This window comes from Oryzias latipes, chromosome 11, assembly GCF_002234675.1.
Source record: "Oryzias latipes chromosome 11, ASM223467v1".
NCBI lineage: Eukaryota > Metazoa > Chordata > Actinopteri > Beloniformes > Adrianichthyidae > Oryzias > Oryzias latipes.
The window spans coordinates 23,758,945-23,774,358 of record NC_019869.2 but is presented as its reverse complement, the minus strand read 5'-3'; the positions used below and the strand labels follow the sequence as shown (position 1 = coordinate 23,774,358).

The window sequence follows — 15,414 nt, the reverse complement described above, 5'->3', positions numbered from 1 at the left end:
CAGAAATAGGCTCTAGAGACAAGTAACCATACGGTTATTGGCTCCAGTCAGGGTCTTTATTTCATCTTTGAATTTGGCAGGGCAGCCCATTTTGTTGTAAAGCTTATCATTATAGTGGCAGTGATAAGCCTATAAATTCACATTCTTGTCTGTGCCTATTGTCTTTCTAAAAGCATGACTACTCAGCAGCAGCTCTGCTTATTACTGCAGCTCATGCTAATAGGCTCATAACAGCGCTGTGATATGCAGTGTTATCCCGTGCTCCTGGGCTCGCTCCCTCTCGACACAGAGGTATACATAGTGCAGCGACGGGCTCAGTTAAGCACACCGAAATCTCATTAGCCCCCCCCCCCCCCCCCCCCCCTCCCTTCAAAGGAGCAGCTACCAGGGTAGTATGCTAGCTCTGCTGCTCCAAGGTGGAGGATCCCTGGATCTTGGGGCTCCTGGCTCATTCCCAGTCCTCTGCTTTCCAAATATTTCCAGCTCTGCCACTCAAACAGGTGCTCGTGTGCAACCAGCATATGTCAAACAACTCTTTTGAGAAATGGGGGGAGATGGGTGGAGGGAGATGACGAGGTTGATGAAAGGGCCCCTTCTTGTTTGTTTGCATTCTCCAGGGACTTGATGCGTCAGTCATTTCCTGGAAACAGTTCAGGTTAATGAGCTGCTGTGCGTCTCATTGGCTAGATATCTTTCTAAAATTTAGATGAAAAAATTAACTTCTGCTTTAACTAAAGCAGATCATCCTATCAACTTGAGGAAAAAGTCTCTTATGGCCTCCTTTAATCATTTTTAGCATTTAGAATTGATTGTGTTCACGACACGTTGGTTTAACTCCTTAAAGGCCCGTACACACCGGGACGAATATACGCCAAGCAACTGGTGCTTGGTTTTAGAATGTCCGTCATTATTTCTTTGCGGCTGTGTAGGCGCTACTTGGCGTCTATCTTCTTCGCTGGTATGTGTGTTCAGCAAGGCAGTTTTGTGTTTGAGCGCCCCCAAGTTGTGTTTTACTGTAACTTCAGAAGCTCCAGACACATGTGCAAAAGCGCCATTCTCTTTGGTCGAATAGATTTTGACGCGGCGCGTCAAACCAAAAAAACGAACCCGAGGCGTTTTTTAAAAAGTGACGCTTTGACGCGTGGCGTTTTTTCGCGTCGGTGTGCACACTCACATTGGTGCCCTTTGTTTAGTCACGAGGCGTTAAACGTCGGCATAACCGCGGGCGAAATTCGTCCCGGTGTCCCCGGCAACAGCAAAATAACACACACTCTGTAAACTACTGTAACTCTTCAATTGTTTGCGCTATTAACATAATTCCAACGGATTCTAATGCGGACAAAAGCGGCTTTGTGTTGCTAAGCAACACTTAACATTAATAGAGCTAGTTTACGTTCACTATTGGAAAGTGTTTCATATCAGCGCAAAGCCGCTTTTCCCTGCTTCAGAATGACGTTAATTGCGTAAACATTAAAAGAACGTCAACACTGGTGCTGCACCACCAATGTCAAAGGGTTTAATTAGACTTTGAATGAAACAATAGATTCACTGACGGTCTAAACATGTAAGTACAGGCCCCCACACAGCCCTGGAGTGATTCATCCCTGGCCTATGGACATAACCGCTATTTTAGCACTCGTATAAAGCATAACCAGCAACGCAAGAACAGCCTTACTCATCACGCCGGCTCTTGTTAACTCTGACCACAGGGATGTGTCTGCTGGCTGTTCCTCAGCTTTCAGGTACTGACCTGCCCAGCGTGAGCAAATGCATGCGTGTGTTTAGTCAGTCTTAAGCGCCATTTGAATTTTTTTTTGTAATTATTCAACTTGTCATTGATGTTTAAGTTTCCTCCTCTTTCAAAGATGTTGGTGCCTGAACTTTTTCAACACCAATTTCACCACGAGGATATTAGTCAGTCTGCTACGTCCCTGCACTCTCCTGTGGCGACTCGCTTATCTTTTTGACGGTTATAGGAGTTTAACATGTTGGCTCGGATACGCATTTCTTATTAGTGAACTTCTGGGTGTGTTGATGCCAGCAGTTAGTCGTTGAGAAAGTGGTGGAAATGCGCTTTTCAGTGGAAGATCATGTGTCTATGTTTAGATTCTGGTATGTGAGAGTCATTATTGGAATTAGTTTTTTTTTTTTAAATCGACTTAAGTAAATAATCCTTAAGAGCTCAAATGAACAAGTACCAGTGTTATGCATTTAGTTACAAATCTGTGAAGGAGTTGTGAGACTGTGGGTTAGGGACATTTTTTTTTTAAAGTGAAGCAAAAAAAAAGTATGTTTTTTTGTTGTTGTTGCTTCATTTAATATAACTGTGTGGAAAAAGAATTGGGAGCATTTTCTCACAACATAAAATCAAAGTTTTAAAATTTGCCACAGTTCTTTGCAGGGCTGGGGTAATTTCCAGAATCAATTCACTTCGATTGATCAGAGACTGGATTAGTTCGATTCACTTGTTTGTTTTTTTGTTTTTGTTTTTATTAATTCGATCCAATCTATTCAATTGTGTTTTGAATTTACACTGTTTACACATTTATACACATTTGTATAGAAATGCAAAAATAATCCATATATGTTTTAAAGATATTAATATTAATCTGATAATTTATTAGTGAAATAATAAACCAATGGGAATGTTAACACCATAGAGTGTTGCATGGTTTCTGAAACAGAGAAACTCCAACAAAAATGCGCAGACCGTTAAGAAACCGGCGATTCAGTTGTCTGCTAGGTGGAGCCTGTGTTATAGCATTACACTTTATTCCAGAAGATTTGAGCAAAAAATGATGCTTTAGACCACAAATGGTTACTTTGAAAAATATTTTCTCAAAAGAGTTTAGAAAATGTATGCCTGTGAGAATAGAATGGTGTTTATTTAGTCAGCAATTTATACTACTACAGGATAATTTGGAGACGTTTGATGTTTAAATAAGTGGAAAAAATACCAATACTTATTGTCTTTAGAAGATATTTACCTTTCTTTAGTAGTTATGATGCAAAATGCATTTGTTCAACTAAAGAAAAAGCTAAGTATGAGACAAATAAAGTGCAGTAGCTGCACAAACTTGGTTATTGGAACTTTTCCCTAATTTTGGGGAGTTTGTAAGAATTGACTCTTGACTCTTTAATTGTTGCCTCTGTTTCTCCCTTTATTTGATTCCTCTATGTACCCCAGAATAAACTGATGTTTGCTCACTCACGCACTAAAGGCAGACCGCCGTCTGTGACTGACGGAAATTGAGTGGTGTGATATCTTTTTAAGTCACTCGTGTCCCTTAATTAGCACCAACTTCTCCTCCACTCTTTTTTTTCATACTTCATTTGAATTCTCTGGGTCTGTTGTTCTTTGTTTAGTTAGGGATCCGTCAGTGGCTTTTTGTTGCTTCCTACATAATTAATTAAGGCTTTCTCAACTGGATGCACAGAAAAGGCAAAACTCAGCAATACTTATTTTATTCTTTATGTGGCCAGTGGTCTGCAAACTTTATAATTGTTGCTTTTTCTTTGAAGAAATTGGGTATAAATGCAAATGAGGTTGAAAAAAGGTACACGTTTTTACATTTTTTTAAGCTTTGTCTTTCATTTAACATATTCACACTCTTGATTTCCAACTCAACACCAAAAAATTATCTGTCAAATGTTTTTCCATTTCCATTCCTATTTTGTTGGGTTATTAAAACATTTTTTTAATTATTTTTATTATTATTACATTTTTTTCATAGATTTAATAATTCTAATTGCATTTTCTATATGAAAATAAAAGTCTATACTTCCCATATCAATTTCAGATAAAATAAATGTACTTTTATTTCTAGAACATTGAGGTATTTTCTGTGACGTTTTAACCAAAAGAAGGCTTGTTAAATCAGATTTAAAGAAGTCTGTTAATGTTAACAATATTCATGTTGTTTTTAGGTTCTCTAGCCAATGGACAGCTGAATGGGACGGGGTCAAAGGGCAGCCACAAAGAAGATGGGTCCTTGCGCTCTCAGGGCCTGCATGGGAACAATGGCTACGGCGAGGAAAGTCCGGCAAAGAAGAGGTACGTGTGTGACCACTCCTGCATCAGCATATAAATCCTCCTTTAGAACGACTTTCCTAAACTAAAACAAAAATGTCCCCAAATCTGTACACACCATTTGTCATCCTCTTAGTTTTATTTTTCTTTCTGCAGTTCATTCGGTGTGCCTCCTTTGTTCTGCATCTCCTCTGTTGCACCATCACCAGCAAATCACACTGTTGTCATATTTTCCTGCTTTCTTGCTGCTTCATTTCAAATGTTAGAGGTTGAGGTTTCCGCTCATTTCCCTGACAGGATCCCCGTCTTATCACAGATGTGCAAACATTTGTAAAGCGCGGCTCTCGAAAGCCAAACACTTTCGGCCGTTTTGCTTCTGTCACTCCAGTTGAATCATGAAGAATTCGGGTTTCTGGACACTAAAGCTTGATCAGTTTTGTAGCGTTTATCTAAGGGTACATTGCTGAAAGTAGTTATGGATGTGAAAATGAGCATCTTTTAATGGCAGAAGACACAAGTTTTCTCAATAAACACGACAAAAGAATTGAAGGATTTCGTTTTTGGGGTTTGCGTCGGCAGCGTTTTGACAGATTTGCAGTAAACAAATCTTAACTGGAGTTTATAGGGTACTTAAAATGACTGCTCTGTCAGAGCTCATTCTGGAGCCAGTTTATACACGAATAAAACACTTCTTTTATTGACAGCCAGCCCTGTTGGCAGCAGGTGTGTGTGTAAGCGCCGCCGTCCGTCAGCTTTAGCAGTGTGTGCGTTTTTGTTGTGGCCAGGATTCCCTGCACACATTGACAGGACATCCAAACAGTGTAAAGCGAGAGGCGGAGCCCGGCGCGGGCGCAGGCGAGGGAGGGGGCCTGGACTGCGGCAGATGTCCTTCTGTAATGAGCGGTACACGCCCCCTCCCCTCCCCCCACTGCATGTTGAGCATCTGTCTGAGTCCTCATCGCCGTCATTTGACACTGCGGCTTTAAATCTCAGCGTGGTCATTACCGGCTTTCATGTACCTGGCCTTCAGGTCCTTGCTGAACTACAAATACATGAGAAGGTTTTTTTCAGTTGTTTACTATGGAGGTGATTAAAAAAGGCTGTAGAGGAACTTTAGCCGAGAATTAAAAAAGACAACTAGAACCAAATTAAGCCAAATGTAATTGCTTGATTTAATTCACGTCAATACTGAATGGTAGTGACCCAAAAACCTGCCTCTAAAGCTACTTCCGCATCAGCCCCGGCAGCACGGGTTCAAATGACCGCTTCCAATGAAAAGTCTGAGTAAACGCACGCAAATGCAAATTCACACGTAGCGACACACATTTTAAAGTAAATTTTCAGGCTTTACGTAGAAAACTAACATCCGTCAAACACGGCAGTTGAACTTTGACCAATTCTGAACTCTAATTTGGTAGTGAAGTATTGGTAGCGTCCTTTTCATGACATGGAAGTACCAACTGTTTGAAAATTGATCTTAGAGGAGAAATGAATAATTGTGGTTTGTGCCCGACCAGATTTATGTGACAGCAAGTCTTTCATTTATCGGAATAGAGCTGTGAAACAAAAAGCCTGGAGCTAGATTTGTGAGATTTGTGCTGCTTCCACTTTTCTAAAAGCCTCTTTTAGATGGGTTGATGCGCTATTATTGGGTAGCGACAGTCCGGTGTATGCCTGGTGTTTATGTAGCATAACTCATTGTACAGTTTAGGGATTTCTTCTTGAAGGACTCCAGCTCTTTGGCTTTGATAGGCTCTCTGTTCCCAAACACGACCGACTGGGATGGTGACTCTGCTGGCATCAGCCAAACAAACAAATAAAGGAGGTGGAGCGGCTCCTCACCGTCCCGTTTGACAGATTAAAAGTTTGCCAACAGAAGCTGATTGGATGGAGCGTAGACTGAAGGGGGGAACGCTGGGTGGGGACGCGGAAACAGATGGACAGGTGCGGGCGATTTTTGGCAGGAAGCGGCACCCCTTGAAAGTCTTTGAGATCGACTCTGTGTTTGCCTTCCCATGCTCTTGTTGAGTGGTAAAGAGACTGGCAGCACATGCCGACAAATGCGCCAGCTCCCTGTTCTCCACTCCAACCAGCAGGACCATATCGTCCAAAACTGACGCGCTTTGACAAGCTGAGCGCTAAAAACGCTCACTGACATCATCGCATCCTCCGTCCTTGAACTGGACAAAAATATATATAATTCTTGTGACGAATGGACCTTTCCCCATGGAACATCACCCATGCTGCAAGTGAGGAGGCTATAAAAACATGCTGACATGGTGGAAGCTTTTCTGTAAAAAAATGGAAAAAAATGTTTTTTTTAAGCTTATTTGGTGACTAATGTACTATCTGTGTGTGAAAGGGTTGAGGGTTTCTGGTCAACTTCTTCACTAGGTTTTTTTCATTCCCTCTTCCCCCCCCCCCCTTCCACCCCAGACACACACACACTGTTTGGCCCTCTTTGAATCTGTTTTCTTTGGTGCCTACGCCAAGGCACACACTCTGCTGCTGCTGCTTGTTTTGTTTTGACTTAATGAATGCCAAGTGTGTGCAGACACACACACACCACACACACACACACACACACTTGTCTAGCATGACCAGTGACTACTGTCAGTAATGGATAATCAGCATTTATGATGGACTTCAACACACACATTGACCACCATTAAAGGTGTTAATTTGGGTGTTGATTTCTTATTGCAAACTTTGTGGGAAACCTGTTTAGTGCAAAAACCAACAACTAATGGAGAAAAGACAACAAAGTCTGGAACTGGTGAGAAAGGTTTGGCACAGACTTGGTTCACAGACAGCTGATTTGTGTTTTTGATTGTTAAGCAGCTGTTAAACTCGCACATCCAGAAATGGATGGATACGTTTGAAGTTTCACTCCAAATCTCAGTTTTGATGCTCGAAATGTCATTACAGTAGTTACTGGTTGTGCATATTCATTTGTCTTTTAGGTTATTATTCAGATGCAACTTCTTTTGCACCCTGAACGTTGATATCAGGCGCAGAAACTTTTTTTTTTTTGGCTTGTCCTGGCCCGTGCAGGAGAGTGCAGGTTTGCCCTGCAGTTCCCTTGAGGCTTATATGGCCACCTTAAAGGACGTAACATTAAAATGGAACGTACAATTGCCGTAAGTGGAACATCAAGAATCCCAAAATCTCACTGCACTTTTGACATAAGCTGTCATATGTTGCCCTTACGCTCAGCTGTTGGACAGGACAAGTTTAAAAGAAAGAAAAAAGTTGTTGGAAAACAGATCTCCTAACCAAACCAAGGCGATTTTTGTTGGAAATTAGAACTATCAATATTTAATCAAATTATGAATTGAATCTAAGTTTAAACTTGTCAATCTAAATCAAATCAGTTTGATATTTGGCATATATCCAGCCCCATATGTAAATACATTTTAAATATGTTGACTTTCTTTAAATCTGCCAGTCTCCCTTCTTCTGTATTGAAACCCACACACATCCACACATGCATGTTCTATTGGGAGCATTTTATGGAGCTCTTTGAGGCTCTCAATGGTCTCATCTCAGGTTTAAAAGCAGGCCTTCTAGTGTCGCTTTCACACATTTCTTGGGATGTCCGTGCAAAGCTATCGAACATAAAAACCCGTATGCCTTTACATGCCTCACAGTCATTGTTAGTGTAGCCTGTCCTAGCGAAGTACCGGCTGTTATTTGTCTGGGCCTAATGCAGAGAATGGCGAGCGAGCGAGCCATTTGTCCTTGTGACAGCCTTGACTGCTAGACTAATGAGTGTTTATTTGTGTTTGCTGTACACTTGCACGGTCTATGTGACCTGGTTCTGTGTGTCCACATATTTGGTCTTTGCAGGGTTGATTCCTCACTTCTCGCCATTATCATAACTTATCCTAATGCACGGAGACGGAAAAGCAATAAACCCATAGAGTTCAGAGCATGCTCAGTTCAGAATTTTATTTTCTGTTTTGGATGTAGAGTAGTTTGAGGTTATTTCTTGAAAATTGGTGTCATCGTCTGTGCCGTTTCAGTTTCTATGGTGTTTTGTTTACAATGAAAAGGTCAAATTGATAACTTGATGCATGACTAGATGTGGACTTTTCTTAGTTTTCTCCTTAGGTGTATACAGAAATCATGTGAGCGTTGCATATTTATGTCTGTTTAAATCAGTGCTTGTCAATTATTTTTTGCCAGCCCCCCCCTACGAAAAAGAAAATACTTTATATTAGGTTAGTATCTATAAAAAGTTAAGGATACCTAAAATTGTATCTTTTAACAATAAAAAAAGAGAAAAAGCATATAAATCCACTGTCAACAAATATTACATTTATTTAGCCACACAGAAACCCTGTTATAGTCTAAAACAGAAAAGTAGCTTAAAGTGCCTGAAATAAAAAAATCTGTCAGTCCTTATTTAAACTAGAAACATTTTTGACCAACTGAACCATTTGATGCTGAGAAAAATAATTCAATCAATAAATTATATTAAATGTAAATTGATCTGAAACATTAACACAGCAGCACCAATATATTTAATGTTTTTAGTCTGAAGAAATAGGTAAAAAACATTGATGTGGATGTGGAAGCTGATTTTTTTTTTTTCTAAGTGATGGATGGTTTATTCATGATGTCATAAAGTGCAGCTGTTTTCCTGCATTACCTGCTGTCTTTGTGTCAAATACTGACACCAACTAAACGACAGGCAGACAAAGAATACATTGATGGAAAATAAAGACACGTCATCTACAATAGTTCATAAAGTATGACATTATTAGCATGAGCTGAGTTATCTAAAGGCACAAAGTGATCCTGGTGTTGCGCAACAGAGCGCCCCGTCCCACCTGGCAGCCTGAGCCCTCTACCCCTCCCCCTTTCGTTCTCACACACGCGTGTGACAGGAGACGGGAACGCGCAGCTGCAGGGACGGGAATTCACAGTTTCAGGCTGTGACAAACTCTGTCATAGAACAGATGATAGGAAACCAATAGAGGCGTAGATTTTTTTCCAAGCACTGAGCCGCTGTCATCACCCCCCCCCAATTTGTGCCACGGACAATTACCTATGCCTAAAGCCGCTACTACTGCGCGCCCCCCCTTGGCATCACCCCACTATTTGAGAAGCACTGGTTTAAATCAACATGTTTTACAAAGTTAGCAAATTCATGCTGAAAATGTTTTTATTTGCTGACTTGGTGAAGAGTTTTTATTTGAACAGACAGGTTGATGAACGAGCGCAAGAGTACAGGGAGACTTTGGTTAAACGGGGTCACTTTGTCAAGATTGATAGTTGCATATTAACATACGTACACTTTTGAGTACTAAAACATAAAGTCGAACGCTTGAGGTGTCCCTATGAGGGTGAAATCGATCCAGGCTCTCGCACACACATGCTCTCTAAGAGCCGGCTGCAGTGAGGCAGTGCTTTATCAGGACCATGTGGGCCATCTGGAAGCAGTTATTACAGCCCCGAAGGTGCAGAGTCAGGCTCATGTCCTCGCTCTTCAAACTGTAACCCATACCATAAGAGGTAAACCATTGCAAGAGTCTCCCTTGTTCTTATCTGTCAGATGTAACTCTGTTAAACAACCCAAGACCACAGCTAGATTTTGAACATGTTTAATATTATTTCAGCCTGGGATACTTTTTTGTTTATGGCTGCTTTTTTGCCAATTTATTTTCTGGCTTGGTTCTTACTTAAGATTTGTCTTAACTCTGTCTTGGAAGTTTTCATTTTTATACTTATGTAGTTAGTTTTCTACATAACCCTGTAGAGTGTGAATGTTCACAGTATTGTTTTGAGGAAAAAAGCAGCTCGTGTTTCCTCCCAGCTTTACCCAAATATCCCGTTACGTCGGAGCGGCAAAGGTCTGAAACTCAAATCGCACAACAACTGGCACATGTAACACCCAGATAACCGACTCTGAAACCCACGCAGAGCCATTTTTGCTTAGTTCTTTCTTTAAAGTCCTACATAATTCCCCCCAAAAAAACGAAAGTTTCACAAGGACTATTTAAATCAGACATGTCCAAAGTCCGGCCAACTGTGGCCAGCATGTTCCTGTCATAAAATCAGTAATATGCTGCCCTCAGTACTTTCTAAAAACGGTTTGATGTCTTGATTGTAACTAGCTAAATTTGGTTGTCAGTCGTTGTAATCGTGTGGCAACACTGTCAAAGGACCTTTCTGTGACATTTTCAAACTTATTTCATAAATGTTGACTTGAAGGCAAATGAGTTTCATGATTTGTTTCCATAATCAAACCCACAGTGGTTTGTACTTCTGAATAAGAGACCCATTCCTATCATTTTCCTGCTCACGCGATTTACATCCAGAAGTGAGCATTCATTTTTATGTGAACCCAGATTGAATTGTGACAACAAAACTTTGTCTTTTTCTCCAGACAGACTTTTTCTTTTTGTTCTTGTGCTCAAGTACAAAATTCAGTTTGGTTAAAAAAAGTTTAGATAGGGATGCACGATATGAGGAAAACTCACGATGTGCAATATTAGTGATCAATATTGCGATGACGATATAACTTATGATACATGATCAAATGGCAAAACAACCAAAAACATTTCCATTTCACTGCAAGATTTTAATGTAAAAAAAGAGTCAAAATACCTTAAATTATACTTCAAATGGCCCTCGTCTGCATACAACGTTAAGGGCTCCATCTGATTGGTCAAATGCATAAAGGGATTTTTTCGATTCATTAAACAAGCTGCCAAAGATTGTTTTAACACATACCATCTATCGGGATTTTTTTCGCCAGCTTTTGCGAAATGGATATTGCACAGCTTGAAATCACGATAACTTTAGGATTTATTGTGCAGGCCTATTTTTAGATGTATTATTGTTCTACGTAAAGAAACAAAAAGTATTCCATTTCAGAAACAAACAAAAAAATCATTTAATACATCATATGCATTTCATGTTATTGTTTATCTTCACCAAAAAAAGATTTTCACTTGTTTCTGGTTGTTTTTTTCCGATTTTACTTTGCTTTATTTTTTGTAGTGCGTGTAACTTAATAACAGAAAAAATCTACTTCCTTTTTGATTTTGTGAAAAGTCAAAAGAATTTTGGCTTCATTCAGGAAGTTTTAAAGTAACAGACTAGAACACCCCGTCAATTGCAAAGCCAGCGCGCAAATCTACATTAATATTTAGTGGACAGTTTATTACTGGTGTTATTAAAAAAATCTGCTTCTAATAGCATGTGTGTGTTGTTTTTCTGTGGCCTGGTCTTCATGTGTTGTATGTATGTGCAGCAGATGTGTAGTTAAACTGCAGTTGCGTTTGCTCTTGTATTTTCTTCTCTAACCCTGCAGCATATTTGACATATTTAAAATAGTTATTCCTTGTAGTTTTGCATATATTATAGACGGTAGGCATATTTTAAGCTTAAACATAAAAAAATAGATTTTTCTCTTTGTGCTCAAATGTCAATATTGAATGTGCATATATCAGATATTTACATTAATCTGTTGCTAAGAGATACTCTTGTAGTGTTGCTTTAGCCGCATTGTTTTCTCTTGTATTTGCATTTGAATTATCTTTCTTTTTTTTTTTTTATTTTCAATTTATCACCAGGTTTTATTTGCTCTGACAGTAAACCGAAATAGTTTTATTGCTTTATATGATGCTGGTTTCACAAACTCAATAGAAGGTCGGTTCATTATGTATTCCCGTCTCCGCAGTACGGATGCTTTTACTAAGAAGGAAGGCGCGTCATCTTCAAGCTTTTCATTGAAATATTGTTGAAATATAATAAGATGCAGACATTTTTTGTTGTTGTCTTATCAAGTCATCACATAATGCCTTTTTTCCTTTGTAAATTAAACTGTCAATGATTCAGTGATGCTAACAAAAACGTGTATAATGTTACTTATTGGAGGATCAATAGACATCCCTTACTTTTTCACGTCTGGACCTTTTGGTCTAGTTTATCCCGCATCAGCCTCTTTCCCTGCCAGTGACTTCTCCTACAGCAGCCTGACATGCCTGGAAACAGCTTGAATCTCCACTTCCACATGTTTTCTCACACAGACGGATCACCTCTGGGCAAACGGAGCGCTCAATCCAGAGGCATCATGTTACCACTCAGCCCTTCATCCGCTGCCAGTAAATACAAAACAGCTATGTCGATGCAAATTGTTCCCATGCTGGTTTCTCTGCGTTTGCCTGAAACCTCGCACTCTTCATTGTACGTTTCCCCGGTTACTAACAGTCACCGTTGGATTTATTTGCAGAACTTTCCGTGATTCCAAAGATAACGGGTGGAAGTTGGGAAATAATCGTTGCCGTCACTGTTTTTATTTTATTTATTTTTCCGTTTATGATAACTATCACTTTAGTGCTGTTTTACTCTAACAAGCAGAGTTTTTGAAGAAGCCATCCCCTTTCAAAATGAGTACCTATCAGAGTCACTGTGTTTGAAATATGCTGTACTATCATTTTATACATCAGATTATTCCCCATAAACTCTATTATCACCCCATCAGTGAAGTGCATCTTTTTTATTACATCTTTGCTGTTAGAATTAAAAAGAGTTTTTGAAACTGGTAATCTGATAATTACAGTAAATTCCTAACTTTATTATTTCTGTTTTATTTGTTTCCATGTCACTCATCTTTTGTCCAACCCCTCTAAATCCTGTCATTTCAAAGTGGAGCACTGCTTCTAAAGAGCTGCTCTGCAATAGACGTATAGAAAGACATTGGAAATGATGCTTCAGTTTGGTTACATTGTTGCACTGGCTTTATAAATTTTACTAATAAAAAAAAAAAAGTTAATTAGTTTTTAGATGTTGTTGTTCATTGGCCTATGATCAGCCCCTCCTTGACTTTGTAGTTGTTTTTCCAGTCATTTTCCTTTTGACTATCCCAGTCTTATTCCTGCTCTCTTAAGCTTTTGTTTCATCCAAACCATTCACTAGATAAGCCAACTGGACCGAGTGGGTGTGATGTCATCCATAGAAAATGACTCCTGGTTGGAGCAGGAAGTTGGGGCTTTTTAAAATATTCTTTTTGCATCCTTTTATAATTTAAAGTCACCCTTGTATGCTGTTACTATTAGTGCATTATTTTTATTAGGTAGCTTACACTCAGCAGGTATTCATCTGTATAATGTAAACAACTGTTTACATGATTAAAAAATGAGTTCTAACCACAGATTACTTTTTCATTTGAATGTATTTATCCCATGAATTGCTGCAGCTGGGTTGTTTACTATATATGAACGGCAAACAATGGTTCTTGGTTCTCTGCTTCCACATGGAGAGCCCAGGCAACGTCTGAACAATCAGTCCTCAATTTCTCCCATATCGAGTGTATGTCAAGGCAGGAAATTGACACGTTTTGACTCGGCGCTGCTCTTTGATTGGAGTGTAATTGGAGCTGTGAACCTCTCAGTGGCTGCGCCAAATGCATTGTGGGTGTTCTTCAGACATGATCCCATTTCTATCCTTTTCCTCAGTCTGGTCCAGAGCAAATTGACAAATAATACTAGGATATCGCATTGCTTCTATCACTACTACTGGACGTTTATAGTGTAGCTTATGTTCTCACCTGACACACAGCAGCACTAATCAATTGAGGCCACCATTTGGTTTGTTCGGGCCGGGATGCTTGTGGATTTGTGTGTGTTGAGAGTATACGCCCAGGTGTGTTATCTAGTAAGCCAAGTCCGTCTCTTTCTTGCAAGCATACGCTTCTTTACATCAGTCACACCTCCCTGGATGCCAAAAAACTGAGATAAATGTATAAAGGAAACAGTCCAATGTAGAGAGTGAAAGTTGAAAGTGTAAAACCTGAGACGAAAGAGGAGGAAATGAAAATGCAGTGAATGTAACTCCTGTTTGTGTACAGTGGATTTTCAAAGACACAACAGTCATTTAAAGACCCACTCTAAAGAAAATTGTGTTTTGGTATTTGTAACAGGTTCTTGTGTCATTTTTCTGACAACAGAGGACATAAAAAAGAAATTAAGATCAAAATGTTATTTTTAAGTATTTCTTTGCTCAAATCGTGCCTTTAAAAAAACAAAAATCGTATTTGCTATGCAGAAAATATAGTGGGTGGTATCACAAGCTCCCTGCTCCGCTCCATTCTGCACAATGTATGGCCTAGAAAACGACACTGGTTGTTACATTTTGGATCAAAATGGCATAATCAAAATTAAAGACCACTGGAAACACTTTTACAATAGATCACAAATGTGATTGGAGGCATAGGCTCCTTGTGCCAATGCACATGTGAATAATAGTCTGTGGTTGCACACCCATGGACTCTAAATCCTCACTCCAGGGCAGATATAAGAAAACACTCCACAACGAGACAATAGCTGCTGGGCCATGTTAATAAAAAGACAGAAAAGACTGGCCGACCTATAAAAATGCATTTTTTGCCAATTAGTAGAATGAAAACGTTGTTTTCTTCCCCCTCAGGCCTCGGCTTCAGGCTCAGAGGAAGTTCGCCCAGTCGCAGCCCAACTCACCCAGCACTACTCCCATCAAAGTGGCCGACCCAAACGGCTTGAACGGCGGCCTGGCCACCGGGTCATCCTCTTCCCTGTCATCGCTGTCGTCCTCATCCCTGTCGTCCTCCATTCAGGACCTGTCCAGACGCAAGCCCAAGACGGAGGACTTCCTCACCTTCCTCTGCCTCAGAGGTAAGTAGACAAGGACACAAAATGATGTCTCAGCATTTTATCAGCTGCATGTATGTTAATCATTAATAAATAAACAATTTATGAAAGTATTTTTTTTTGCCTTTGTGAAGCTGATTGTTGACTGTAACAACCCAACACAACACACACACACACACAATCCATCTCCGTACTGCCACTAACTGTGCGCTCGCCTAAGGCTAGGATTATCCTGCATTTCATCAGCTTGCACCCCCCCCCCCCCCCCCCCCCCGCCTACTGTTCAACAACTGTCTGTCTTCTTAACACCCTGCCTGTCACCATCCACTACAGCAGCTGTTTGAGTGTGCAGCTCTCACACACACACACACACACACACAGACACACCTTCCACCAACTGCACAGGTTCATTGACTCTGAAGAACATGGGATGTCAAATAAACTGAAGAGCAATGTTGGGCAATTAGCAGCGACCTTTTTTGCTTCAAATAAATGAAAGCAAAAAAAACGGATTTTGATGTTTTAAGTCACCTAATATATTCCTTTTAGGTCAGCAGAGTGGCTTAAACTACAATAGTTTTCTGTGAATATGCATTTTATTATAGTTTTATTGCCATTTTTTTTTTGTTGGACCTTTGTGTAAAACCTTTGCAAAGATCTCCAATGAAAGGGAAAAGGTCACAGTTTGATGCAGAGCTCTATAAAAGTTACTCATCTTCAGGAGGTACTGCTATATAACAGCTT

The 15,414-nt window shown here is 39.9% G+C and overlaps 1 protein-coding gene across 1 annotated transcript in view; it reads left to right on the top strand.

The window, feature by feature from the left end:
• The window catches only part of jarid2 (jumonji and AT-rich interaction domain containing 2), a 101,560-nt gene that overhangs the window by 60,352 nt on the left and 25,794 nt on the right, over positions 1 to 15,414 (top strand). Inside the window, exons 3-4 of the mRNA XM_023960183.1 lie at positions 3,928 to 4,054; positions 14,471 to 14,694. Of these exons, the coding sequence (XP_023815951.1) occupies positions 3,928 to 4,054; positions 14,471 to 14,694 (351 nt within the window). The remainder of the gene's footprint in view (positions 1 to 3,927; positions 4,055 to 14,470; positions 14,695 to 15,414) is intronic.